Source organism: Xyrauchen texanus, chromosome 18 (genome assembly GCF_025860055.1).
Source record: "Xyrauchen texanus isolate HMW12.3.18 chromosome 18, RBS_HiC_50CHRs, whole genome shotgun sequence".
NCBI lineage: Eukaryota > Metazoa > Chordata > Actinopteri > Cypriniformes > Catostomidae > Xyrauchen > Xyrauchen texanus.
The window spans coordinates 29,835,661-29,862,609 of record NC_068293.1 but is presented as its reverse complement, the minus strand read 5'-3'; the positions used below and the strand labels follow the sequence as shown (position 1 = coordinate 29,862,609).

Here is a 26,949-nt window from a genome sequence, read left to right as displayed (position 1 = left end):
AAGTTTTCCAGGGGTCATACCACCTGACATGATAAGTTGAATCAACCTTATCATTACTCAAAAATGTCAAATTATCTAATATTTATGGGTGGGTGACTACTCTTGTTACTGCATCAAAGGGGTCCTCTGGAGTCTTGTGTGTGGTCAAATGCCGCCACATGGTTTTCTTAAAGGAACGTTGCATAAAATTGCATTTTTATGTTGGTCGCCCTCCCTGACATTAGTAGAAGTCAATTTTTCGGACAAAAGTTTTTTAAGTAATAGAATAGTTTTGAAATAGTTCCGATACACTATTTCCCCTCATTTTTAAGGAATTTAATATAAAATCATGCCAAAATATTTGATTAAGAATTTGATTGAGAAAATGAACATTTATATCTCAGTTTTGTTCTCTGCTTCGACATTTTTGGTCTTTCAAACACCAAAACTCAAAAAATCTATTGAATTTCAATAAAATGAAAAGGGTTTCTTATAAAGGAGATATTGTAGATCCATTTGATATATGACATGTATTTATTCAAATTCTTTTTAGGAAAATAATGAATTTGGACACAAAAAATACATGTCATGTCATTGACCCTACTACAGATTAATTTCTCAAGCTTTCCCCCCTCAAGCTAAGAGGGGGCTAACGTATGTGCAGTGCGCATGCGTGTTGCGTCCATCGCTGTGAAGCCGGATGTATAGGAAAAGGCCTTCCGGTATTGAGGCGTACACAGCAGCACGGAAATGGCGGAGATCGCCAAAACACACGAAGGTATGTTTATTTTTTCAAATATTTGCTTGAAAACGTAGCGTTTTATCGTTCATTTATATTGTTGTCGTCATTATTGTTCTTTGTTTTAAAAAGTGTAATTACAGATAAATAAGCCACTCTGAGGCGGTGGATAGAATATGGCGTCTGATCGTTAAATAAAACCTGATCGTGGCGCACATGAGAAATATCAACCAAAAACTCAACATTTAGAGCATAAATGAGACCGAGAGATAATTGTAATAACGTTAAATTGCAAAAGAAACAAAAAAACAAAAAAAAAAAACGCACTAGTCTGTATGCTACTATTCTGGCATTACATTTTAGAATAAAGTGTTTGATTGTTACAACACGGTGGTAAGACACTGAGCCCAAAATGGCGTTCAAAACACGCAGACAATTGCCGATATCTAAATGATTCCCAGTAGCGGTACATTGTTAACAAAGACGTTATAAATTGCATGTGGTTATTTTCTCTCACTCTGTAGAATTGTGTAGAACAGTCATCTCCGAATTATTTTGCATGCTCCTGTAATGAAGTGGTGCCATTTTGTCTTTGCTTCTCTCACTCTTTTTACACAGTCAGAACTTTACATTATGAAAGTTTGTTTACACGCTTTTAACGATTTTATAAGTTTATATCAGTAGATACCATTGAGTTTAATGGTCAACTACAGGATTAATTAAAAGATAAACATTGCAGTGCAGTAAACTACATACAGACATAATGCAAGGATATATGTAACATAATTGTGGATCACCTGCAGACAGTTAACACCAGTTGTAACAAACCATCATTAAATAGTTCTAGGCCTTTTAAAGGTATGTTTGGGAAGTGAAGTATTAATCTCTGGTTGTTGTTGTATTAGACATTGAGGCGCAGATCCTGGAAATCCAGGGGAGGAAAGCTGCCCTGGTTGAAGGAGCAGATCAGGGGGTTGGGCTTGATTCCACTGGATTTTATGACCAGGAGATCTATGGAGGCAGTGACAGCCGGTTTGCTGGATACGTGACTTCAATTGCTGCCAACGAGCAAGAAGATGTAAGTGATGACATAATCCTTTCAGACGTTTCCATAATCCTTTCGTTTATACCTGGTATTAAGATGCGTCTCGGGTGATCCGATCACATGTGGTCAGGAGAGACACTTCGCTGTTTACACCTGGTCACTTAATTTTGTCTCCTTTGACCACTTGTGATTGGATTTCGAGGTGATTTCATGAAGACATACATCAATCACTTTGTCAGTGTGTTACATCATGACATTAAAGTGCAACAAATTCAGTAAAGACAAAGTAAGAAAAAAATGGTATTCTCCCAGATGCAGCTAAAAATGTTATTTAGGCACAAACGCAACATTTTGAGCAGAATTATCACATATTTTAGTGGACTACTTGTTAAAAGATGCTTCAAATGTTTGCTTGATGCACTAAAGATGCTTTGTGAAGTTCTTGTGCAAGTGTTTGTATTCGCCCCCCCCATCTCCCCAATTTGGATGCCTCTGCATCTGAGACTGTCAATCCACACATCTTATCACGTGGCTTGTTGAGCGTGTTACCACTGAGATGTTGCACGCATCGAGGCTTCACGCTATTCTCCGCTGCATCCACGCGCAACTCACCTCGTGCCCCACCGAGCGTGAGAACTACATTATAGCTACCACAATGAGGTTACCCCGTGTGACTCTACCCTCCCTAGCAACCAGGCCAATTTGGTTGCTTAGAAGACCTGGCTGGAGTCACTCAGCACGCCCCGGATTTGAACTCGCAACTCCAGGAGTGGTAGTCACTGTCTTTACTCACTGAGCTACCCAGGCCCCTGTATTCGCTTTTTAAAATTTTCCGATTGCAGGGCTCCAGACTGGGACCAAAAATAATTGGTTGCAATAATAATTAAAATCTAGTCACCACTGGTGACAGTCGGGTTGTGTGTGTTCATGTGCTGTTTTTACAGATATCATCTTGTCAGTTATTGAATACATCTTTAGAGCACGCACCACCAATGTGTCTTGAGCCACTTTTCACCTGTTCTGTTGTGATGAGCTTGCTGCACGCAACAACAAACCCAGTGCGAGAGAGTCTTTCTTTTTTAATGGCTCGCAAGCTAAAATAGTGCATTATTGCCATCTGCTGTAAGCATTCGGTCAGAGACTTCACCTCTTGAACCCCCCTCCCACTGGACCTATCAGGGCTCAAGTCTCCGCTGGCGCTGCGTGTTCAGTTCATGCTCCGAGCCCCTCGCAGCCCATAAAGTGCGAGAGAGTCTTGACCAATTGACTCATTTGAATTGGGTCATTCATGAATCACCTGAAAAGAATTGAGAGTGTGAAGTGAATGCAGGAGCTCAGGTTAGCAGTTTGAATCTGCGTCATTTTCTCGGCTTATCTTCCTAAGTGTGTTCACAACTGGGATCGCAGACATTTCAAAATAGGTGTCCCAAGTGTGTTTGGGGCTTCTTTATAATTAAAAGTCCTCCACCACTATCTGTATATACATTAGGAGTGTAACGGTTCTCAAAAAAACATGACGTTTTGGGGAGCATTGGCACCACGGTCGGTTAACCTCAAGTTTAATTACGCATCTGGAGCACAAGTTTTGGTCAAGAAAACAAAGCGTCAAACAGACAGGCATAGTTACAACATCCGCTAATGCACCTGAATGGTTCTGTAGATGGATACGCTCTGCCTGTGTTTCACTTGGGTCAACATGATGACGTCACTGTTCTGCATGCATGTGTAGTTGAAAATGCTGATAGAGAAGCCCCCTGCATTTCTCCTTTCTGGGAACATTTTCTTTTTGCAGTCAATTACAACAGTGATGGTCAAAAGACATTTATATAAAACGGGCACCGTTTACAGACATTGCTCGACACGAATGCCGTATGCTGATAATATATGTCAAAAACGTGCACGTGGTTTCTTGTGGTTTCCTCGCGCGGCTGTAATCTATCATGAGTGTCAATAATCTGCTTTGATTAATGCCATTAAGATGCCATTATAGTAATACATTGATACATGATTAAACTTTTACTCCAGGGGTCGGCAACATTTTTGACATTGAGTGCCATTTTTTTTTTTTTTCCTGGTCAATGACTGTGTATGCGATTTTTCCATATGTGAAAATTTTTCCAATTTAATCATTTATTTTTCATTACAAATTATACAAAACAATTTGAGTGAATTTTGTGCAAAACCCGATAATTATGATATATTCATGATCCTGCATGTGAATTTTCACAGAGCATCTAAAGTGCTTTAATGAAAGAAAACCTGTCCTTTTGTGTTATGAGTTAAAGTTAATGTCACAAATTTGCTTATTTGATGACTGATTACAAAATTGTGTGGAATCTTAAATATTTCTTACATTATGTCACTGTAATCATGTAATAACTAGCACACAAGCAACAGCGAGAGAGAGAAGCAGGCTGAATTATTGATTTGAAGTTTTTCGCACCTGCATTCCAATCTACATCTTGATGTAATCCTTGTTTTCATCAAATGAATGTCAGGCTAAACAGTATTAAAGTGTGATGAGACTCGCGCTGCATGTGCAAGCCAATTTGTGTGTATGTATATACAGTGGATATAAAAAGTTTACACACCCCTGTTAAAATGCCAGGTTTTTGTGATGTAAAAGAATGAGACAAAGATAAATCATGTCAGAACTTTTTCAACTTTTAATGTGACCTTATAATGGGAACAATTCAATTGAAAAACAAACTGAAATCTTCGTGGGGAAAAATTAAAAACCTTACAATAACCTGGTTGCATAAGTGTGCACACCCTCTTATAACTGGGGATGTTCAGAATTAACCAATCACATTCAAACTCATGTTAAATAGAAGTCATTACAAACCTGCCATCATTTAAAGTGACTGATTAATCACAAATAAAGTTCAGCTGTTCTAGTAGGATTTTCCTGACATTTTCTTAGTTGCATCTCAGAGCAAAAGCCATGGTCCGCAGAGAGCTTCCAAAGCATCAGAGGGATCTCATTGTTGAAAGATATCAGTCAGGAGAAGGGTACAAAAGAATTTCCAAAGCATTAGATATACCATGGAACACAGTGAAGACTGTCATCATCAAGTGATTACCAAGAACTGGACGTCCCTCCAAAATTGATGAGAAGAAAACTGGTCAGAGAGGCTTCCAAGGGGCCTACAGCAACATTAAAGGAACTGCAGGAATTTCTGGCAGGTACCCGCTGTGCGCTACATGTGACAACAATCTCCCGTATTCTTCATATGAATGGGGTGGCAAGACGAAAGCCTTTTCTTACAAAGAAAAACATCCAAGCCTTAAAAACTTCAAGTCTCCCAAGGTTGATGAAGATAAAACCAAGGTTGAACTTTTTGGCCATAATTCCAAAAGGTATGTTTGGCGCAAAAACAACACTACACATCACCCAAAGAACACCATAACCACAGTGAAGCATGGTGGTGGCAGCATCATGCTTTGGGGCTGTTTTACTTCAGCTGGAACTGGGCCTTAGTCAGGGTGGAGGGATTTGTGAATGGTTCCAAATACTACGCAATTTTGGCACAAAACCTTCAAGTGTCTGTTAGAAAGATGAAGAGGAAATTCACCTTTCAGCACGACAACGACCCAAAGCACACATCCAAATCCACAAAAGCATGGCTTCACCAGAAGAAGATTAAAGTTTTGGAATGGCCCAGACCTGAATCCAATTGAACATCTGTGGGGTGATCTGAACAGGGCTGTGCACAGGAGATGTCCTTGCAATCTGACAGATTTGGAGCGCTTTTGCAAAGAAGAGTGGGCAAATATTGTCACGTCAAGATGTGCCATGCTAATGGACTCCTACCCAAAAAGACTGAGTGCTGTAATAAAATCAAAAGGGGCTTCAACAAAGTATTAGTTAAACTCTTTCCCCGCCAAACACGGAATTTTCCGGGTTTTATGAAAAAACGCTTCCCCGCCAAACACAGAATTTTCCGGGTATCCGTGTTTTAGGTGGTATACGGTAAGGAAGACCCGCGCGCATGTTTTTAAGAGTACGCAACTCTTTGATCAAAGAAACAGACTGCGATCGTCTCAAATGTGAAGTGGAACACCATACTAATACTAAAGCACTTGTTTGATAAAAATGCCTTTTTCTCAGCTTTTTGTCCGAAATGTTGTTTTTGACAAAACCTACCTCTGTTCAAGTGGCAATAAAAAAAAAAGAACAAATGAAGATAAAATAAAATCGGTTTTTTTGCCTAAAAGCAGAGGCTCAGATCTTTATTTTGATATATAGCATCTTCATATATTCATGGAAGAAAATATTCTGCGGGCCATTAAAGTTTAGCGAAAATCGTCAAAAACCCTGGCGGTGGCTGGCAACTTTTTTTAAAAACGCTGGCGGGGAAAGAGTTAAGGGTGTGGACACTTATGCAACCAGGTTATTGTGAGTTTTTAATTTTTCTCCCTCAAAGATTTCAGTTTATTTTTCAATTGAATTGTTCACGTTATAGGTCACATTAAAGGTGGAAAAATTTCTGACATGATTTATCTTTGTCTCATTCTTTTACATCACAAGAACCTGGCATTTTAACAGGGGTGTGTAGACTTTTTATATCCACTGTATGTATATGAGATCCAGCTTTTAACACTTAGGACAATTTAGGGATTCATGCACAATTATTTAGTGCTGCCCACCGACCAAAGATTTTCATAGTCGACTAGTAGTTGTTAGTTAAAGCCATTAGTCGCATGTTTATGATATTAAATTAATTACTTCAATATATATTTTGTTCAAAGGTCCTTTGCAGAGAGATGTTGAACAGCACACATTTTAATTGCACTTAATTTTTTACCAGTTTCATTTGAATTTTTAGTTAAAATAAGTTAAAAGTTGAAAATCAAGGTGTCTTGCTTTATTGTGTAGGCTTAACCCTAACCCTGGTTGGCTAAAATTTGTTTTTATTTTTGTATTTTTTGTGCAACAAACTGACCAATCAAAACTTGGTCGGCCAAGACTCTTCTCATTGACTAACCTTTGGTTGATGAATGCAAACTTGTATCTTCTCAACTATATATACTGTTTATTAAATCTCCGATTAATGGGTTACCAGCTGTCTTCTGCTTTCTTGTTTCTGAACAACAATCTAAATCGAGCAATTATATGATTTGGTGGCTAAAAGCCATTTGGCCCCTTAATGTTTCAGGTAAGGAGCCAATGGCTCTAGTATTTTTTTTAGTCTAGAGCACTGGATCGGAAGTTTTTCTTTTCTTTTAAAGCCACTCTTTTTTTCAAATTTTTTTTTAATTTTTTTTTATATAAACACACTCTCAAAGTTTGAACTCTTGCTTTACCATATCCGTTGATTGACAGGTGAGGGTATGCGATTCGCTGCTGTGTGGGATACATCAGGACGGATTAGCATTTACACTTCAAATGCTATGTGGTTACATACGTTTATGACCACATTCGTGTTCTTTGTTTTAGACCCCTTTTAGACCTGTATTTAGCATTGACCCCATATGATCGAATCACCTTTAACACATCTTAATACCAGGTGTAAACTGGGTCTTAAGCTTGTCTGCTCTGGCTTTGGTGCATTTGAAAAAAAAAAAAAGTTCCTGAGCTCAACTATTTTGATTTAGGATGATGATGAGGATTCGTCCACAAGTCTGCTTGGACCGAAGAAACCAGGTTACCATGCTCCGGTTGCAATACTCAATTCCATTCCTCAGTCAGATGAGCAGGTAGTTGTTTTTTAATTTTTTGTTTTCTGATGACTTGAGTACAGCATCACCTTTCAATAAATGTTACCAAATTGCATTTCCTACTGTTTGATATATAGAAAACAATTATGATGAAGCAAGGCTCTTTTTATCACCCTTCTTGCAGTATGATCCCTTTGCTGAACACAGACCACAGAAGATTTCAGACCGTGAGGATGAGTACAAGAAACGTAGACAAAAGATGATCATCTCCCCAGAGCGTCACGACCCTTTCGCAGATGGTAAATTTCACACCATTGTTCTTTTAGTTTATTAAATCTGCCTAAACCGGTCAGTATGTACTCTGCCTGTGATATTCTGGTCCACACCAGCCTTTTTAGTGCTTAACCCTTCGAACACCACCCAACAACTTGCTCCCTGGGCTCACATCTCTTGTGTTAGCCTGCCTCAGTAAGGCATCCCACTGATCATTTAATGAGATTAGTGCATAATTACAAATGAGCTGGATAGTGAGCTGTGCTGGCCAAGTAATTTAGTTTTTTTAGGGAGACAGTTAGTTGGGTGGTGTCATTTGTCCCGATAGGACATAGGTTGCAGGTAGGTGTGTTGTTCGAAGGGTAATGCATTTTTGTGAAATCTGAAGTGTTGCAGAAAACAGCCAAAAAATAGTCAGGCACCACAGACACTTTGAGGTATAAGTTCAAGTTTTTCTCCCTGAGGCTATAATGTACTGCCAGTGTGCAGTTACTTGCCCTGAAGTTTTCCTTTTCGCTTTTCTATAATTCCCTTGTATCCTCTACCTATTTACCCAGTTACATGTCTTCTAGACACCCATGATGTGCTAAGACAGTAATGTTTCAGTAGATTGCTGGTATCAAACAAGTGTGGAACTCTTTAAAAAAAAAAAAAAAAAAAAGCCACCTGTAGACAAACATTGCAATTTAGAATGCTTACTAATTGTAGTTGAATCCAAAGCATAATTAGGTGAAAATGAATGGCCAATTAAAGCTTATATTTCTGACATTCTCACAATTTTTTTCCTGCCATTTTAATATTTTGAAACCTATTGGCCTGTGTGCTCAGATACTTTAACAAATTAGGAATGAGTTTAGTAAGGTCAGAATGTGTTTTAAGCAGGCTGCACACTCCCAAAACTACATCAGTCAGGATCAGATTATGTGAGTGAACTGATTCTGAATCAGGCAAAGCATTTTGCATGTAGTCCCAGACAGAGGAATCTTTACAAAAACTGTTGTGTAAAAATATATTTCTATTTTATGAACCTAAAATAGAGATATATCTATTGAAGAATCTGTGTACCAAGATTCCACAGGCCCATACTAACTGTCCTTAATTTCTCTCCTACAGCAGTACTGCTATGCCAGTCCTGTCTGCACTCTCTTAAGGGTGCAGCAACTCGTCCTGTGTAGGTTATGGTCAACAGAAAGAAGCGTGTTTAACAGATAAATCAAGACACTAGTTGAAAGTTTTGGCCTGGTGTGAGGCCAGAGGGCCTGTCAGGGGAAACCACCATGGCTTCACAAAATTTTTTTACTTTTATGAATGTGATAAATATATTTTAAAGCCTCTTAAAGGGAATTTTTCACAAATTCATGCCCTTTCCTCTCATTTCAATTTGTTTTAACCTATTCATCGTAATTTTATTTTAAAGAGGCTAGTTCCACAGTGTCACACAAAATGTGCATTTTCAGTTCTTCATTTCAGAATTGATTAATCTATCTATTAATATTCCCCAAAGTGTTCAGTGTCTCTAACTGCAACACGTATAGTAATTTCATTTTATTTTCCTTCAATTCTAATTTGGACCAATTAGAGGTTGAGAGTACTGCAAGAGTGACAAGAGCAGAACAGGTGGTATGCTATTGTGTGTGAGTTCAAACCCTTTTCCAAAGTGTTACTAATGGTAAAGAGAAATTTTCTAGGCTTCTTTTCTGCCGGTTGAAGTCTGACTGCAGAGGGACCATTGGCACTGAAAGTGTACGTATTCTGGAGAGCGCAGCCCAGGACCCTGCATCAGTGATGGCTATATACTCTCCTTATCTCCACTTAAAAGCAACAGAAACCTCTTTGTACCTGCCTGTTCTAAATGTATGACTAAAGAGTGCTTAGTTTTTATTGTCTAGGGCTGTTTTGTGTTATGAGAGGACAATAATTTAAACATTTAAGGCCATCTATTGAGGGACAGTTGACTGTTGTAGTTTGTGAAAATGCTGTTCGTGACTCGTGCTCGGCTAACCGTCTCGCATCTTGTTGGTGCTCTTTCGCATAGGGGGCAAAACGCCGGACCCCATGATGCAGGTCAGGACATACATGGATGTTATGAAGGAGCAGCATCTGTCCAAAGAAGAGGTAAACATTTCCTTCTGTCCCAAGACCTTGTATGCTTTGAAATTGGCCGTTGTTTGTTGTCTTATAGTTTATGCACAATTATGAAATTTGGCTGACGATTCATTGTCAAACAAATAATTGCAATTATGATGATTAATTGTCTGATTGAGGGCTATGATAATTAATTGTCCTTTTAGGACTTTCAGGATTAATTGTCATATTTCTTAAGGTGCAAGTATGCTTCATATATCTTAAGTAATTTTTACATGTTTATCATCAAATATATTATCCAATAATACATTTTGGATTGAAGATTTCTTTTTAAGGCTTAACTATATGAATTACATTAAATATGTTTTTGGATATCAAAATATTTTAAATATTAGTTTGTCAATTATACATTTACACTTTTTGGAATGTTTTTGTCATTTAATATTTTTTGTGTTTATGTATGTATATGTGTATATATATGTATGTGTGTGTGTGTATATATATATATATATATATATATATATATATATATATATATATATATATATATAATTGTACAATAGAATATGGTGTTAAATTAGTATTAGTAATTATTTTGTAAGTAATAGTAAAATATTTCTGCCCTTATTTCATCACTTTGACAAGTTATTTTAATGCTCTTTGATGAAACCCTCGAGCCATTTATTTCTCACTAAGCAAAAACTTTGAGATTTCATTTCATCAGTCCACTGAAATGGAGTAAGCGTCCATCACCACCTCTGTGTCACTGTCATTAACAATGTGTGAACGAACCCGCTTTGACCAGGAACATTTGCCATCACCCGATTGTTAAATTAAAGTGAAACCAGAATGCTGGTTTGCGTTCTCTATCAACGTTTACCTTTGTTCGCTTGGATTTTTGTGGGAGTTTGGCATGAGCCTCTGCTGATGGCACGCATCAGTTTGTTTGAGAAGCATTTTACACTCTCTTCCAGACAGCAGCTGCTCTGAGTTGATGTCCGCTGTGCGGCGCAGTGGCTTTTGGAGTTCAGTTGAATGACACACAAACGCACAATTCATGGCGTGAATCATCCTTATTTGGGCATTAAAATGTGATTTGGAATTTGAAGTGCACAATAATCGTGGTCATCTCAGATAACCGCAGTTAGAATAAATAACTCCAATCTGACGATTATTTAATAATCGTGACAGGCCTACTTAATAGTTATATTACCGATTCTTGGAAACTTGGGAAAGGTTATGTTCACGCACAACTTGCCACGTGCCCCGCCGAGAGTGAGAACCACATTATAGTGACCACGAGGAGGTTAACCCAATGTGACCCAACCCACAATATCAACCGGTTGCAATTGGTTGCTTGGGAAGCCTGTTTATAGTAACTCAGCACACCCTGGATTCGAACTTGCGACTCCAGGTGTGGCAGTCAGCGTCTTTGCTTGCTGAGCTACACAGGCCCCCGTTTATCGAGTTCTTGACCCTTTTATCTCGTCTCTTGAGTGGTTTTTTTTTTTTTTTTTTTAATAAACCTTTATGAATCTCTTCTGCAGAGAGAGATCAGGCTGCAGATGTTAGAGAAAGCAAAATCTGGAGAGTTGAAAGCAGTGAATGGCTCTGCTGCGTCTCAGGCTGCCGGAGCCAAACGCAAACGCCGTTGGGACCAGACATCCGACCAAACTCCCAGCAACTCCACACCCAAAAAAGTGTCCAGCTGGGACCAGGCAGATGCAGGTGCTGAAGTAAGTGTAAACAAGTAGTGTTGTTTTTATTTTTTGTAACATTATCAAGTTCATTCAACCAGGACTGCTGTTAATCTTTAAGCTCTTGATCTTATCTCTATCCAGACACCAGGACACACACCTGGACACACACCTTCAAACAGTCGTTGGGATGAAACACCTGGCCGTCCCAAAGGTAGCGAGACTCCTGGAGCCACACCGAGTACCCGTATGTGGGAGCCCACACCAAGCCACACCCCAGCCGGTGCTACCACGCCGGGTCGAGATACCCCTGGACATGCCACTCCCGGCCATGGAGGGGCGTCCTCCAGTGTGCGCAAGAACCGCTGGGATGAGACGCCAAAAACAGATAGAGGTCTTTATTTTCTTTCCGTTTTATCATTTCTAACTGTAGATATTGGAAGGAGTTTGTTTTTAGGGATGCACTGACATTTTTGAAGTATTTGTGTGTCCTCACGAATGAGCGCAACGTCACTAAAACACTCAGTGGCGTTATAGAAGCACACTGTGGTAACATTACAAATGAGATTGCACATTCCTTAAGTATTTGCTTTTCCTAGTTGCACATTATTGTCCATAACCCCAGAAGTGAAGCGATCACTCAATTGGTTACATTTACATTTACATTTATGCATTTGGCAGACGCTTTTATCCAAAGCGACTTACAGTGCAATTATTACAGGGACAATCCCCCTGGAACAACCTGGAGTTAAGTGCCTTGCTCAAGGACACAATGGTGGTGGCCGTGGGGTTAGAACCTGTGACCATCTGATTAACAGCCCTGTGCTTTAGCCACTACGCCACCACCACTCCATGGTTACATTTATAAAGAGCATTTTCGCATGCTTGGACAGAGGCTGTGAGGCTGTTTAGTATGCCCTACTAGTAAACGTAGTGGTCAAATATCCCCACCTACTGTTCAAGCCGCACTCTACATTAGTTAATCAAACACAAGCCCAATTCCGCTCGACACCTGCCACTCACAATCTCATGTATTTGCTCTTATAATCTGAAACTAGAGTGGTAAGTGACAGAGAAACCAAGTTTAATTTTCCGCACTCTCAATATCATCTGTACAAATGTTATTAGCATAAACGTGTGGAAATTTGGGCAGTTGGTGGTGCTAGAGGGTTTGAGTTAAAGACTCCAAATTTGCTCCAGTTAATGTCCTCTGTGTGCTAAATTTCAAAACTAATATAAAGGACACTAACAATTACAATAGGTGCCTATGCACTTTCAGTGCTTGGCCCCTAACTATTAAAATAGGGAAATATGCATTTGTCTTAAGTACTTTATTAGCACTTGTATGGTAAATATTTGCTTGTAGGCAAAAGTGCAATATTTTAAATATTATCTAGTATGTTGTTTAATGTTATGTTTTGGTATGTGTTACAGTATTAATGTGTGTGTTTTTTTGTGTTTGTGTAATCACTTATAAAGAAGTTTAATTAAAAGAATCATTTTCATCATATTTTTGTTTTTTGAACTTCAGAAATCTCAGTTTGAGCCAATAATTTTATTTTGTTGCAGTACTACTGGTTTTTAATCATTATATTTGATATATCAGAGACACCTGGTCATGGCAGTGGCTGGGCTGAGACCCCACGCACAGATAGAGGAGATGAGTCGGTGGGTGAGACACCCACCCCGGGTGCAAGCAAGAGGAAGTCAAGATGGGATGAAACACCAGCCAGTCAGATGGGCTCATCAACACCTATTCTCACCCCTGGAAAGACCCCTCTGGGCACACCTGCTATGAATATGGCCACGCCCACTCCAGGTACTGGACCAATGTAGCTGAGTGTGCACCAGTTATATAATTCTATTACTTAAAGGTATAATTTATACACCATTAGCAGTATCAAACAGAATTGCAAAACCTATATTTTCAAGAACTACCCTGTCTTCCATTAATCGAAAACCTGCGGCATTGGTTGATGCATTGTAGGCGTTATGTAGAGCCCAGTTGAGACGCTTATTACTGATTGCAATTCGGTGGTGCAGAAATTATACACTTTGCCTCTAATAAAGTAACATACCATGAAAAATGCACCCTGTGTTATTGAATTACAAATATTACACTTATATAGAATTATGCTGTCACTGGCTTGAAATGTGGCTCAATCTATTTGATTTTAGACAAGGATTTCTTTTTTTTAATCATGTGGCAGTTGCAGTAAGATTCTGAATGTTTGCAGGGCACCTGATGAGCATGACTCCAGAACAGCTGCAGGCTTGGCGCTGGGAGCGAGAGATTGACGAGAGGAACCGTCCACTGACTGATGAGGAGCTTGATGCCATGTTTCCAGAAGGATACAAAGTACGTAATAATATCCATTGAAAAATTTTGTTTTCTGTCTGGAAATTGTTGACATTATATCAATATTCTGATATTGGCTGATTTTCCCCTGCCAATTCCTTTAGGTATTGCCCCCACCAGCAGGTTATGTGCCCATCCGCACCCCTGCCCGTAAATTAGCCGCCACCCCCACCCCAATCGGAGGCATGACTGGCTTCCACATGCAAACAGAGGACCGATCTATGAAGCAAGTCAACGACCAACCCTCTGGAAACTTGCCCTTCCTCAAGCCAGATGACATTCAGTACTTTGACAAACTGTTGGTGAGTCCAGCATAAAGCATTAGCCCTTCCTCATGATTTTTAAATTGTGATTTCACCCTCATGATATCCCAGGTGGATGACTTCTTCATGTGAACACATTTGATGAAAGTAGAACCATTTCTTATCTCTGTAGGTCCTTAAAGTGCTAGTGGATGGTGATCAGATTTTTGAAGCTACAAAAATCACAATCAGAATAAACATCATCCATACGAATCCAGCTGTTAAATAAATGTATTCTAAAGTGACACTATCGCTTTTGGTGTGAAAAATATAAATATTTATGTATTTGTTTTATTTTTCTAAAACATGCTTCCGTTCTGTAGCGGTAAGCGCGTGTGACTTAATAACATTGGCATTTGAAACACATGAGAACTGAAGCACATGCTTCACAGCCAGAAGGGCAGCACTGTTTACAAGTGAGTAGGAGTAATGCTGTACAGAAGCTTAATTAGTTTAGTTTTAGGTCTGTATTTATTTATTCTTTTATTTATTTTTTACTCAGTGGTGTGTTTGTGTGCTTATCTGTGATGCCTCAACCGAGAGGAGAACGTGAGATTAGGTCTGTAACATGGAGACACGAATACATCACATGAGAGACCGCTTGAACTCCACACACTTGTGAAGCTTACGGGAAGCGATGATTTGGAGTCCTTAAAAAAAAAAGTACTTAAATATTGGTCTTTTTTCGCACCAAATGGGATCGTATCGTTTAAGAAGACATTAATTTAACTGCTGGACTCGTAACAATGTTGTTTATGCTGACTGTCTATGATTTTTGGAGCTTCAAAAATCGGATCACCATCCACTTGCATTAAGGACCTACTGAGCCAAGATATACTTCTTCAAATGTGTTCAGGTGAAGAAAGAAAGTCATACACACCTGGGATATCACACGGGTGCTAATTAGCGAATTACATTTTTTGGGTGAACTATCCGTTTTAAGTGTCCTTGGGCCAAATGCTTTGTTTTTTTTTGTTTTTTTATGTGATTTTGATCATCCCATCTGTTTGCAGGTTGAAGTTGATGAGTCCACCCTTAGTCCAGAAGAACAGAAGGAACGCAAGATCATGAAGCTTCTACTGAAGATAAAGAATGGAACACCTCCCATGAGAAAGGTAAATATCCTCTCTCAAACTTTACTGGAATGTAATACGTGATCTTGAAAAACAAATACCCCTAACCATGTCTCTCCTTTCAGGCTGCTCTTCGTCAAATCACAGATAAGGCTAGAGAGTTTGGCGCAGGGCCCCTCTTTAACCAGATCCTGCCGCTGCTGATGTCTCCTACACTGGAGGACCAGGAGAGACATCTTTTGGTGAAGGTCATCGATCGCATCCTCTACAAACTTGATGACTTGGTTCGACCGTACGTCCACAAGGTAATTCTTCTGTGCCTGATGATGTCAGTATGATATTGTTTTACATTTTCATTGAGCAATGCATTAGTTTTTCTGTGTCTTTGCTAAAATGTGTTTCTTTTTTCTTGCAGATTCTTGTGGTGATTGAGCCCTTGCTGATTGATGAAGATTATTATGCTAGAGTAGAGGGTAGAGAGATCATCTCTAACTTGGCAAAGGTAAGACCATTGCACCCTTAGTCGAATAACAGAAACGTTACGCCTTGTGTCAGTTCCCAAATTTACGTAATTAACAGGACAATTAACAAAGCAAATAAGTATTCAAGTAAATTGAGTAAATAGTGCTTTTTTTTTATGGAATAGCACACAAAATTTCTCTACTACCTGACAGATGTCACTGTGAAAATAAGGCTTGAGATATCACACCAGACTCTGTGACAGACAAAGTCTCTAAACATTTTCCATAAATGCAAAAGAAAAACCCAAACAGAAGACAGAAGCTCTCTCTACTTGTCAGTCATTTTGAGCATTGCGGTTTGCTAACATATCTGTGTGGGGGGTCTAATTCTTTCAGTCGTTCAGAAGTTAATATGGGTAACCACTTGCAGCTCATTTTAATATCTTTAACTATTTTGTGTAAGTTTTATTTGCTAGCACTACATTGTATTGGTCACCCTGCACTCTAGATATCAGCATCCACATCGGTTGAGCACTAGTCCTATTTTTTTGTCACTGGTGTATCGTACTATGTCAGTGTTGAAATGTTTGATTTTTGAATCCCTTCATTTTTTTCTTTGCAGGCTGCTGGTCTGGCCACCATGATCTCCACCATGAGGCCGGACATTGACAACATGGACGAGTATGTGAGAAACACGACAGCGCGTGCTTTCGCTGTAGTGGCATCTGCTCTGGGCATTCCATCTCTCCTGCCTTTTCTCAAGGCTGTTTGTAAGAGCAAGAAATCCTGGCAGGCTCGACACACAGGCATCAAGATAGTACAGCAGATTGCTATTCTCATGGGCTGTGCTATCCTGCCCCATCTCCGCAGCTTGGTGGAGATTATTGAACATGGTTAGTTTGTCATACTGTTGGGAAGTATTCTGGTTGCATTATACTTATATATGCATTATAATTATTCCATTGCTTATAAGGCAAGCATTGTATTGAAATTACAAATACGTTTTCTGCAAATAAGTCAGGTCCAATGACGCTGGGTACACAATCCATTCAAACCTTGTCGATAATTTCAGCCTTTAGTGTGCTATGTAATTTTTTATATATATATATATATATATATATATATATATATATATATATATATAGAGATTCAATCAATAGTTGTAGCAGTTGAAGTGTAAGACAATGTAGATTTATAATATTTGAAATGTAAATATATATATATATATATATATATATATATATTTTTTTTTACATTTCAATTTCAAATTTTAAAAATCTCACATTGGCTCTCACACACCAACTGCTGGCAACTATTTGATTGAATTATTGGCATACTGAATTGTAATTTTACTTTTTAAACTTAAATTATTTAACTTAATTTTTATCTGCTTTTCTCTGAATTTTAAATGCCCAATTCCCACTATTAGTTGGTCCTCATGGTGCTGTGGTTACTCGCCTCAATCCGGCTGGCAGAGGAAAAGTCTCAGTTGCCTCCGCTTCTGAGACCGCCAGTTCACTCATCTTTTCATGTGGCTCGTTGTGCATGACACCGTGAAGACTCCGCATGTGGTGGCTCATGCTACTCTCTGCGATCTTCACACAACTTACCACATGCCCCATTGAGAGTGAGAACCACTAATCGTGATCAAAAGGAGGTTACCCCATGTGACTACCCTCCCTAGCAACCAAACCAATTTTGCTGCTAAGGAGAACTGGCTGGAGCACACCCTGGATCCGAACTCGTGACTCCAGGGGTGTTAGTCAGCATCAATACACGGAGCCACCCAGGCCCCCCATTTTACTTAACTTTTCTTTCATTGCAAGCATTGGTATTTTTTTTGGAAGTGTATATAAATCGTGTGGTACTTGAATCAAATTGTCTTTTTTTTTTTTTTATCCACAATTTGGATTTTTTTAATCCCCATTCCCAATGCGCTCTAAAGTCTTCATAAAGGAGTAGTGACTCCTCAATCCGGGTGGCAGAAGACGAATCTCAGTTGCCTCCGCATCTGACATTAAAACCAATTCCGCGCATTTTATCACGTGGCTTGTTGAGTATGTTACCACAGAGACGTAGCATAAAAACTCACCCTGCACTCCACCGAGAGCGAGAACCACATTATAGCGACCACGAGGTGGTTACCCCATGTGGCTCTACCCACCCTATCAACCGGACCAATTTGGGACCTGGCTGGAGTCATTCAGCATGCCCTGGATTCGAACTCGCGACTCCAGGGGTGGTAGTCATCGTCTTTACTCGCTGAGCTACCCAGGCCTCCCAAATTGTCTAAAGCTCAGGGTTAAGTCAAAGCTCAGGGTTAACATATAAGAAATGTATTGGCTGCTGTAGGATGTCCCAGTCTCAAGATGAATGTTGTTTTTTTCTCAGGTCTTGTGGATGAGCAGCAGAAAGTGCGAACCATCAGTGCTTTGGCTATCGCTGCCCTGGCTGAAGCTGCCACACCGTACGGTATAGAGTCTTTCGATTCTGTGCTAAAACCTCTTTGGAAAGGTATCCGACAGCACAGAGGCAAGGTGAGCAAAATCATGCTTTAGAAAAGGGTTTGATTGATGGGAAAACCTCAAGCAGATGTGTTTTACTTTTAGCTTTCTCTTCAAGTTTAATGGTATATATTTGTTTGTCTACTCAGGGTCTTGCTGCTTTCTTGAAAGCTATTGGATACTTGATTCCTCTTATGGATGCTGAATATGCCAACTACTATACCAGAGAAGTGATGCTTATCCTCATTCGAGAGTTCCAGTCCCCAGATGAGGAGATGAAGAAGATTGTCCTCAAGGTATACTAGAAAGAACCAATGATTTAGAAACATTAAAACATTCCTCTACTATCTCTCTGAACAGTTTCTGAACTTTTTTTCTTTTTGTTTAGGTGGTGAAGCAGTGCTGTGGCACAGATGGTGTGGAAGCAAATTACATTAAAACTGAGATATTGCCCCCTTTCTTTAAACATTTCTGGCAGCACAGAATGGCATTGGACAGGCGCAACTACAGACAAGTATGTTTAATCATCACATAATTAGGAATCGCAATCCCTTGTGAGAGTCAACACCATTGATATCTGTTTCTCTTTTCATTCACTCACCAGTTAGTGGACACTACAGTGGAGCTGGCCAATAAGGTGGGGGCAGCAGAGATCATCTCCCGTATTGTAGACGACTTGAAGGATGAAGCAGAGCAGTACAGAAAGATGGTAATGGAGACCATAGAGAAAATCATGGGAAATCTTGGCGCCGCCGACATTGATCACAAACTGGAGGAGCAGCTTATTGATGGAATCCTGTATGCCTTCCAAGAACAGACCACTGAGGTGAGTGATAGACTTGACTGCGTTTTAAAATGCCTTGTTTGGGACATCCTGGCCTAAGAATGATCACAATCTTGCCTCTGTCTCCAGGACTCTGTTATGCTGAATGGCTTTGGTACGGTGGTAAATGCACTGGGTAAGAGAGTTAAACCCTACTTGCCTCAGATCTGTGGTACAGTGCTGTGGCGTCTCAACAACAAATCCGCCAAAGTCCGACAACAGGCGGCTGACCTTATTTCTCGCACAGCGGTGGTCATGAAGACATGCCAAGAAGTGAGGAACACAAATATATATATAATATATATATATATAATATAGTATTTATTGTACTAATATATATATATTAGTACAATTTTCCAGTCTATCTTAGATAAATGGTATATTGATAATGCACACTAAAATATATTATTTTCTGTCATTTCCACTTTAGGAAAAGCTGATGGGACACTTGGGTGTGGTGTTGTATGAGTATCTGGGAGAAGAATACCCTGAAGTGTTGGGTAGCATCCTTGGAGCCCTTAAAGCCATTGTTAATGTCATCGGTATGTGTAGCCTTTCATTAGTGGTGCTAGCTAACGAACCTTTGACACTAATATCGCAAACTGTGTGGCTTGTTAAAGAGTGGTGTGCTATTACTATCAGACTTGGGATTTTTCACTGGTGGACAATAAAATGTTAAAAAAATTAATCCATATTTAGGGACTAGACTATCATTGACTTTTGTCTTTGTCTGCCAGAGAGCAAGGACAACACTTACAAATTCTAGTTTTCTAGTTACAAAGTGGATTTCACCAATAACCAAGTTGGGTATTACCTGCCGATAACGATTAATCAACCGATAGTTTTAAAAATTTATACTGAATGAAAATATAAAACAAAGTAAAATAGTGCTGAACTTTATTACTAAAATGAACAGTACTGACTGAACCATAAAAATGTATTGTAATTATAAGGAATAAATATAAATTTATGAACTAATATTCACATTTTAAAGTCATCAGATTTTTAAATTGACATTGTTTCCTTAGTCCACATTCACCATTATTATTATTTGTTAAAAAGGGCATTTAATTTTCAACTAATGTGCGTAAATTAAAAAGTTTTAGTCAGTCCATATTCTCAAATGTTAAGTCAAAAGTGAAATGAGGGGTGAACATCTTTCCTGACAAAGCATTTAAACAACTAATTTCTTAATTTGAGAAACACTTCTAAGAGAGCAAGACGCAATGGCCAAAGACCTCCACCAACTAAAAGGGGCTGTTCACACCGAACGCTTTGGCAACCATCCATTTGTTTGCTAGACAAACAAATTTGTTTCCTTTTTGTTTTTGTTTATTCAGTGTCTCTTGCAGGAGCGCTGTTTTTAGATGATGTGTCTAATTAAAAAGAACTTTAAAAGTATATTGAGACACTTGCTTTCTGTTAAATTGTATTTGTTGTGCTGTGTCTAGCCGTTTTTAGTGCAAGAATGTGATCAAGCTGAAGTCCTATTACAGTGAGGATAAAATGTTTTTAATGAAATCAGATGCGTTTCTGATTTGTTTATATGTTTCTCTTGGCTGGATGAATATATTAATTTGCTTTCTCACGTCACTAGCTTTAAATATGCTACTTAGCTGGCTAACGAATGCATAAATGTGACCAGCTGGATATAAACGAATGCAAATAGATGGTAACAATCATGACATTTAAACATTTGGGTGGGACTTACATGTTTTTTTGTCATTGTTCTTACCGCTTTAGGTTAGCTTTTAATGTTAGTGTCCTCTCAGTCTTATCAGCAAACATACTGCTGTTCTCTTCAAATGCAGCATCTAGTCAACAAATTAATTACTTTATAATGATATGACAACGTGTACTGTATACATTTTCGTTGTTGTTTTAAATATGCATTTGAAGTGTTCCACTCCATGTAGTGTAGTCTCGCTTGTCAAATCAAAGGCATCAGTGAAGTGATCTTGCATCAAAAGAATTTTTGCTGTGTGTAACCGAAAATGGGAACAAAGTGATTTTCAATTGTTCCGGAGTGAAAACTTTATTTTTATATGCCGGTAACTGGTTATAAACTGTATAATTTTGCTCTGATAATTTTTTCATGAAGGTTAATCACAGAACATTTTTTGAACTGCACCACATCTTGTTGCATGAAAAAATTAAACGTACTTTGATACTGAAGGAAACTGCTGCATCTTTTCTTTTTTTTGCCTAATTGCCTGTTGCTGATTTTGCATTTTGTGAATGAAGACCTTTTTTAACAACTGCATTATTACTACATATATATATTTATGGCTTATCCAGATAAAAGGAAAACATTATTATAGGTAAAGTATATTTTGCAGTTGTTTCCAAGTCTGCATTAATACAGATTTGACTGAGAAGTAGCTCTGTAATTACAATTATACTTAACTGTTTATTAACTGTATGCTTGTTATGATTTATTTGCTGATTAATCCACCTCACAGTATATTTTCATTTTTGCTTATTTTGGTGAGGCAAGTGACTTAAATTTGGGCTTGTTTTTCCAGACCATGTTGCTTGTTTCTCTTGCGAGATCTGGCAACACTGTGATTGGTATTTCACCCACCCCTTAACAAACAGTAATGTCATTTTAAAAAGAACGTTAACCATTCTTTTATTTTTTTCTAAGCGGTTACCATTTGGAAAGGAGGTTACGGAGCTTCCGAACCGGAAAGTAACATACTGTTTTTGCTCTGAACGAACCAAAATGAAAATCCTTTTGTTTTAGTCCCTGTTACAAACTGTACTTTCCAGCCTTTGACAGAGAAAGAATGAGTGGAGTTTGAGAAATCCATGATTTATATTGCAAACATGGTGTTTCTACAAAAGACAAATGTACTACAGCTTTTAGACTGCATGAATTAAAACTTAAATGTCTCATTCTCAGGTATGCACAAGATGACACCACCCATCAAAGACTTGCTTCCACGTTTGACGCCCATCCTGAAGAACAGACATGAGAAGGTGCAGGAGAACTGCATTGATCTTGTGGGTAGAATTGCTGACAGGTCAGTGCTTCAGTTCATTGCTGGTTTTGTTCTACTAATTCCTGGAATATTTTGATAATTCCTCTCAAACACTTATCGTCATGTCTTTCCAGGGGTGCAGAGTACGTATCTGCCAGGGAATGGATGCGTATCTGTTTTGAGTTGCTGGAGTTGTTGAAAGCCCACAAGAAGGCCATCCGTAGAGCTACTGTAAACACTTTCGGCTACATTGCCAAGGCCATTGGGTAAAAGATGAATTCTTTCTCTGAAATGAAGAATATATAATTGAAGTAAAAATGATAAACAATTGGTTTAATGTTTTTCCATTGTTTATAACTCTCTAGTCCTCACGATGTGCTGGCCACACTGCTCAACAATCTGAAGGTACAGGAGCGTCAGAACCGCGTGTGCACGACGGTAGCCATCGCCATCGTAGCAGAGACGTGTTCGCCTTTCACCGTGCTTCCTGCACTGATGAACGAGTACCGTGTTCCAGAGCTTAATGTTCAGAATGGTGTCCTGAAGTCCCTGTCTTTCCTTTTTGAGTACATTGGTGAAATGGGCAAAGATTACATCTATGCCGTCACACCTCTTTTGGAGGATGCTCTGATGGACAGGTAAGCTAGGAAATGAATTATAGTGTCACACAATACAGATATTACTCTACTTTCTGTTCGATTTTAATAGTTCTCTTTAAAATTCTGGATTTGTGCTCTCCTTGGCAGAGATCTCGTGCACAGGCAGACAGCCAGTGCTGTGGTGCAGCATATGTCTCTTGGTGTATATGGCTTTGGCTGTGAGGATTCCCTTAATCATTTGCTCAACTATGTGTGGCCCAATGTCTTTGAGACATCTCCTCATGTTATCCAAGCTGTAATGGGGGCCCTTGAGGGTCTGCGGGTGGCGATTGGACCGTGCCGCATGCTACAGTATTGCTTGCAGGTATGTCACACGTTTCACTTGGAAATTACTTGGCCTACATGTAGTTTGTACCCCCACCCCATTTCTTTGTACGTTTTCTATATTGATTATTTTGGGGGGAAAATCTGCAGAATACAAAACTTTCATAATGTAATTATAAGGAACACTGGCACTCAAGGGAATGTGTTGAGGTGTTTTTTTTTTTTTTATATACAGTGGTTTGAAGTCTGCAGAATTTGGTACAGTATTTAAGTTCAGAACTATTAACTAAAAAAACAAAGTCATCCATCTGATGCTTGTCTATAGACCAACAGTTAAAAAAGTGCAAATGTAATAGTTTTGTTTGGATATCCTGTAATGCTGCTGCTTTTACATATTTCTTTTTTATGCTGTTGTGATTTCTACGATTTTCCCACTGAGAGATTAAGAATAATCTAATGGTATAATTATATATTTTTTCTTAATAGGGTTTGTTCCACCCTGCCCGCAAAGTCCGTGATGTGTACTGGAAAATCTACAACTCCATCTATATCGGTTCCCAGGATGCGCTGATCGCACATTATCCTCTTGTTTATAATGATGAGAAGAACTCATTTGTTCGCTTCGAGTTGGAGTACTTCCTGTGAATATTTCTACCCTTACATGTGCACTCTTCTATATCTGTTGTATTCATTGTTTATAGGACTTGGCCCATTTTTTTTATGTTCTCTGGTAGATTGCAACTACTATCACACATTCTGTAGTCTAAAATGTATTTCTTATTAAAGAACAGGAAAAACTTTGAAAATAATCTTTACATGAAGCTTTTAGGTTTTTGGATTAGACTTTTCTGTTTTTACAGAGTGGCTCCATGCACAGTGACAGTTAAAATAGTAGCAGATTTGCAGAGGAATGTGAAATCTTGGTAAATCTTTTAAGTTCGAGACTTGTGTCCTGGTCTGTCCAGTAGCTCTTTTGGTCTGTCACACAGCTGTTCTTCTAATGTTGCTTAGTTGGGCTGAATAAACATTTGTGTATTAAAAGTTATCAAGCTCACCTTTTGTGGTTTTTGTGTGGTCGTTTAGCAAATCTGCATAAATGATTCTAGGTATGCTGTAGCAGAGTCAGTGACCTTTTTGTATGCCAGCATATTATAGGATAGTTAACCCAAAAATTTAAATTCTCATCAGTTACTCTCGTGCCATCCCAGATGTGTGGAACACAAATTTTAGAAGACTATTTCAGACTCCAGTAGTTTGATCAATGTTTTCTGAAGTGATCTGATTTTTGGGTGAGAGCAGACCATAACCTAACTCCCTTCTCACTGTGCATCTTGCTATTGCAATCTCTAGGCAGTAGGCACAATCATGATTTCAAGCTCAATTACACTTACTAGTGCTTGATGCATACACTAGATGGTGCAATAGAAAGTGTAATCGAAAGTTTAAATCATGATAGTGCCTAGAGATTGCAATGGAAAGATATTGAAAAACTAGTAATGTTTTTGGTCTGTTCTCACCCAAATCTGGTTGGATCACTTTAGATGACATTAACAAATGGGAGTTGTATGGGTTAATGCTGCCTTTATGTGCTTTTTGGAGCTTCAAAGTTCTGGCCTCCATTAATTTGCATTGTATGGACCTACAGAGATGAAATGTTCTTCTAAAAATCTTAATTTGTGTTCTGCAGAAGAAAGTCACACATCTTAAATGGATGACATTAGGGTGAATAAATTAAAGATTTTTTATTTTTTTGGGTGAAAAATTGTTCCTTTAATTGTTTGTAGTCCATAAACCACATAAAATCAGATTTTTTACAAACCTAATACAACATACATATGGTAATAGATTTCAGTCTGAATTGTTGGTAACAATTTAAAAAAAAAAAAAAATTCTTTGAATTAGAACTCTTTTTTTTTTTTTTCAGTGCGTTATGATTATTATTTTTTAACTGTAGCTAAATCATTATTGCAAGATATTTGTAGAACCTAAATATTTTACTTAAATATGGTAAGTTTTTTTTTTTTTACAATATTTCAAGACTTTTTCACAATTCATGTAATCTTTGGTTCGAATGCATGTTATCTCAGTTTTTGTTGAATCCAACATTCCTCTTAGACATAACATGGTGCAGGTGGAGGGAAAAATTGACAGTTGTGGTACTTGCACAAACATGTATGTCCTGGAGTTTCCCTGTATGAAACAAGGTCTGAAGGCATACTTGGGAAGAGAATCTCTGCATTATTTATAATTTTATTTATATATATAACTTTATAACAAATATATTCTTTGAAAGTAGTCAAACAGTAGAGTGGTTTATCATGGACTGCCCAAGCCTATATGTTTGTACCAGTCTTCTCCAAAAAGATTCAAGGCTGGGACTACCCTGTTTAGTTACAACCAGCCTAAACTGATCTCCCACACCGATGAGTTGGGAAGGTCAGGCAGAGAGACCAGCTGGTTTCTGAGCAGAAGAAGCTGAGCACCAGCATTGCCAGGTTGGAAACCAGCCAACTGTCTTAGGCTGGTTTCAGCAGGGTGTAACCATTATTTGATCACTGGTGCTTGGTTATGTTATGTAAGACAAACTATTTGAATCAAGAGCTAAACTCTTGCCTGAAAGACTACATATTCATACCAGACTAATTCCTAACAAAGTTCTGGAATGCAGTGGAACAGACTTTGCAAGTCTGTGGAAAAATGTCAAGGACTACATTTTCAGAACATCCTCCTGTGTAAACCGTACATATGCATCAGCTACATACGGAGGTTTCCTTTTGACCCTCAAGTCCAAACTCTATTTAAATAGATTTTCTGTATCATTCAGATACATATACAGTCCGTTAGTTGATTTCATCCCTCAAAGCACAAACAAACACTGATATTTGCTTCTGGGCAATGTGAACATGGGAGCCTTCCTTTCTATTATTCAAGACCTTTTTTTTTCTTCTCATTTACAAAAATATTCACCAAAACTCAGCATTGGGTGTTGGGCATTGTTTGTCTCAAACTACATACAGTATAACACTTTTCCTTTGCATCCCAGATCTTAGTGTCATCAGACCTAATTTTTCTTCCAAAAGCCAGTTGTTTCATAAATGCATTGCTCTAGCAAGCGGTTAAACATAAATTGAAATGCATTCTGATAAACATTCTTAACATAAGCATACATAATGTGATATTTCAAGATAACTGAATAATTAACAGTTTGGCCTCTTAAAACATAATATACCTCTCCATTATTCATTTTAAAACAAATTATTTGACATAATTCTGTTTACATGTATGCTTGATTTTATTAAAAAAATTATATTAAGAAATTTCCACAGGAAATATACGATTTTAATAAGCTTTGCATTGTTCTTTAAATAAATTTCTACAGCTTGCCACTTGTGGCTGAAAAGTCTCACTGCTTCCTGTTTATGGCAAAACAGCTAGAAGTAGGAAGCATTTAAAAGAGTATTACTTTCTAGTGGCTTATGTTTTATATTAGTTAGCCATGGATAAACGTGTGGGGGAAAAGACAAAATGTGAAAACACCAATGCAATTAAAAAGAACTGATTCAAAAGAATGACTCGTTGGTGCAGTGGAACATCACCAATAAGGGCATCAGTGCTGTGATGATGGAAGGTCTGACAATCCGCTATGTCATCTGAAACTGAGGGGGAGAAATAACAAATTCCACTATGGCGAAGGAAAATCTCATGAAAATTAACTAGGTCACAACTCGTAGGATTCGTTAATTGGCTCCCACTCTGCTAGCGTCTGCCTCTCCGCCTATCAGACGAGGTTGAATCCAGCTTCTAATTCGCCCGTTTATTAACACCAGAGCCATTGAAAAGACAACTTTTTGCAAAGAAAACATGTTTTCATGTCGTCACAAACTGGGGCTCCTGCAATAAAGTTAGTACAATTAAAACGTCCTCCAACGACCACTATACAGTAAATATAGTCAGTTGTGACGTCGAGAATGTAATGAATATTCATTAGCTGTGCCTTCGCCATAGTATGTTTCATAAATCAGCGAGGGGGAGGATAAAAAA

At 38.5% G+C, this 26,949-nt stretch overlaps 1 protein-coding gene across 6 annotated transcripts; it reads left to right on the top strand.

Moving 5' to 3' along the window:
- The first annotated feature begins 663 nt into the window (after positions 1-663).
- LOC127658751 (splicing factor 3B subunit 1-like) lies at positions 664-23,956 on the top strand. 6 transcript variants are annotated; one of them, XM_052148228.1, is made up of 25 exons: positions 664-757; positions 1,624-1,796; positions 7,362-7,463; positions 7,609-7,723; positions 9,733-9,812; positions 11,330-11,518; positions 11,624-11,873; positions 13,086-13,298; positions 13,717-13,838; positions 13,943-14,140; positions 15,154-15,255; positions 15,339-15,518; positions 15,629-15,715; positions 16,297-16,567; positions 18,066-18,211; positions 18,328-18,474; positions 18,567-18,692; positions 18,783-19,004; positions 19,092-19,274; positions 19,432-19,543; positions 21,907-22,027; positions 22,120-22,251; positions 22,351-22,623; positions 22,732-22,948; positions 23,395-23,956. In XM_052148228.1, exons 1-25 carry the CDS (start codon positions 730-732, stop codon positions 23,551-23,553), a joined length of 3,948 nt encoding a protein of 1,315 aa, XP_052004188.1. In that variant the 5' UTR covers positions 664-729; the 3' UTR covers positions 23,554-23,956. The 6 variants fall into 6 exon arrangements, 5 of the variants coding, with proteins under 5 accessions (XP_052004188.1, XP_052004192.1, XP_052004191.1 ...); XM_052148230.1 differs by lacking the exons at positions 664-757; positions 1,624-1,796; positions 7,362-7,463; positions 7,609-7,723 and adding an exon at positions 7,764-9,440; XM_052148229.1 differs by lacking the exons at positions 664-757; positions 1,624-1,796; positions 7,362-7,463; positions 7,609-7,723 and adding an exon at positions 7,764-9,551.
- Positions 23,957-26,949: the final 2,993 nt, after the last annotated feature.